The 2,649-nt window shown below is 32.1% G+C and overlaps 1 protein-coding gene across 1 annotated transcript in view; it reads right to left on the bottom strand.

Annotated features, from left to right (window-relative positions):
- Positions 1–308: 308 nt before the first annotated feature.
- Positions 309–2,649, bottom strand: part of LOC110030157 — a 9,282-nt gene continuing 6,941 nt past the window's right edge. Inside the window, exons 3-4 of the mRNA XM_020732743.1 lie at positions 1,224–1,308; positions 309–747 (exon numbers count right to left, since the gene is read on the bottom strand). Coding sequence (XP_020588402.1) covers positions 665–747; positions 1,224–1,308 — 168 coding nt within the window. The 3' untranslated portion in view covers positions 309–664. The remainder of the gene's footprint in view (positions 748–1,223; positions 1,309–2,649) is intronic.

Raw genomic sequence — 2,649 nt, 5'->3', positions numbered from 1 at the left:
AAAAAAAATATGATTAACAATTTCTAGGGTTATTTACGTAACACCAAAAAAATTGCTATTTACAAAATTATTACTACTCGTTAAGTAGCCGATGCTCAAATCGATCGTTAAGCGAGCCGAACACATTGTTCAAGCCTGAATTATAAAAGAATCGAACATGAACAACCCTTTGCTCGATGGCGTTCGACTTGTTTTAGCTCAAAATAAGAAAATTATATACATTAATTCTATAATAATATATTACATATATTTATATTTACATCTGATCATCACAACTTAACTTCTGTAGTCAAGATGATTTTGCCCTTTCTATTGCAACACCCTAAATCTATTTTTCTAATGGATTTAAACAAGCCAATTTCGAGCAGAAAATGAGCCCAGCCTGAGCTCCTTCAAGCTCAACAAGTTTGCAACCCTAGTTAACCGCGCCACAATCAAACTATTGCGAATTGGATTAGTAAAAAAAAAAGACGAGTAGATATCAAAATCTTCGAAAACAATTTTAAACAAACTCAACTCGAATTCGACTCAATAGTTCAAAGTCAGACTCAATATGACCCCCCCTAAATCAAAATTAGCAGGCTCATGGGCTCCACTTCTAATTAAAACTTTTCTATCAATTCACCAAATTTCAAATTTACAGATTCAACCTTCCATCTTATAGCTACTGAATGTTACAGCCGCCGGGCTCTTGCGCACGGCGGATATTGCCATAAGCAGAGTGTTCTATAAGATCTAAATCCCTTCCTGCAGTTATTTGAATGAAAAAAATAAAATAAAATAAAATAATGATTGAGAATTCTCACATTTCAAACAAATCTTATTCTCAAAATCAACCTCCCACCATAAAATTTCTGAAAAATAGCAAAAAAAGGCAATTTATTTGAACTGTTGCAATTTACAAAAATAGCACTAAAGCGATTTATTTGAACTGGCGAACTGATGCATTCACGTGTGACACGATCAAATCATTGAGAATTTGATAAAAATAAAAAGAAAATACGGGTTGCAGCTTTATCCTGAAATTTGATATTTCAATGAAAATTTGAAAAATAGATGAAAGAGGGTTACAAATTTGTAAATTGCAAGGTTTTGAGTGCAATGCATGTAATTACGCCGAAAGATTAATGATAGATAACATGATTTTTTAAAAATGTCTTTTTTCTCGCAACAATTACTGTTAAGACAGAGAGGGATGAGAATCGAATGAAGAGGTAACATACCTGATACTCTACAATAAGCACTCTTCTGTATGAGGTCCGACTTAGATAACTCTGTTTTGTTTCCTTTTGAACGGTTAACAGTAGCCTGCAAATGGAAGGAAATATAAGGGGGCAATTGAAAATTAAAACTATAATTCCTGGTGGTCAAACCTGTCCATTATATAATAGCTCATTGATCAAGTTATTTTATTTTTATTTTTGTTTTACAAAATTTAGAAACAAGAGTGAAGAGTTCAAGGAGATGCTGCTCTCCTTGCTCATGACATTATGGGCAATGCAATGGTATAGTTGAAAATTCTTAGCCAATAAGTACAACTAAACTCGCTAATTAAATGAACTCGAGCTCGAGGTTGAGCACATCGGCTTGCGAGTTTGAACTCAAGAGTGTTATGGTAAATAAAATTAAACGAGCTCGAGCTCCAACATAAACAAATTTCAAATGCACACTTGGCTTCGTTTGGCGCAGCGGTGCGTTGGCCGTTTGGGTAAACTACATTTTGACAACTTTTTGAAAAAGCTGCCGCTGAAATCAGAGCTTTCTTGCTGCGGTCAGACTTCTTTAGAAAAAAGCAGTTTTTTGTAATATCAGATTATTCTTTAGCTGCTTCATAACAACTTTGTAATAAGCTGCAGCTGCCTCAAACGGAGCCGTACTCAAGAGAGTTATGCTAAATAAAATTAGAATAAAAGTTTAGAGGATATAAAACATGCACAGGAGGAGTTCGCTGTTTTCAATGGGATACTTGAATGCTTTTATGGTGGGGAACGCAATGTAGAAGGATCTTCATTTTGTAGGCATGATTCCGCATAAATATTTGAGTAAAATGTACTTGACCAGAAATGTATTATGTGAAACTAACAGATTAAAATAGGATACATATGCATCGAAATTAAGTAATTTTTTTAAAAAGAAATACTGTAAAGTCACTGATAAAGCCAACTCTGTTTTGTAAATATGAGGTTTTAGTAGTAAAAAAATCACTAATAATTAAATTGAACATGGTAGAAATAATATTATTAAAACGAATATGAAGCAAAAAATACAAAAAAAATACATGATAGTGAAAATTAATTAACATAATTTGAAAATATACAATTAAAAATAAAAAAATGAAAGAAAATTTTTTTCCAGCATTAAAAGTACAAGAATCTCTGAATGCAAAACTTCTACATGTTGTAAGGAAAAAAAAAGGAAGATTTACAAGCACACCACTCAAATCTTATATATTTACATATCTAACATCTAAACTTCAATTTTTACATATATGCCACCTTACCCGTACATGAAAAGGTTCATTCACTTTAAAAAAGTTAAAATAATAGTATTTTTGATGTGATGGGATGTGAAAGATTTGGGTGAAATAAATGTAAAAATCAAAGTTTAGGCCTTGGATATGTAAATGCATAAGAATTGGGTGGTATGTAT

Source organism: Phalaenopsis equestris, unplaced genomic scaffold (genome assembly GCF_001263595.1).
Source record: "Phalaenopsis equestris unplaced genomic scaffold, ASM126359v1 Scaffold000670, whole genome shotgun sequence".
In the NCBI taxonomy this organism is placed as follows: domain Eukaryota; kingdom Viridiplantae; phylum Streptophyta; class Magnoliopsida; order Asparagales; family Orchidaceae; genus Phalaenopsis; species Phalaenopsis equestris.
The sequence above is the reverse complement of the archived record's forward strand: the minus strand, read 5'-3'. Positions and strand labels throughout refer to the sequence as shown.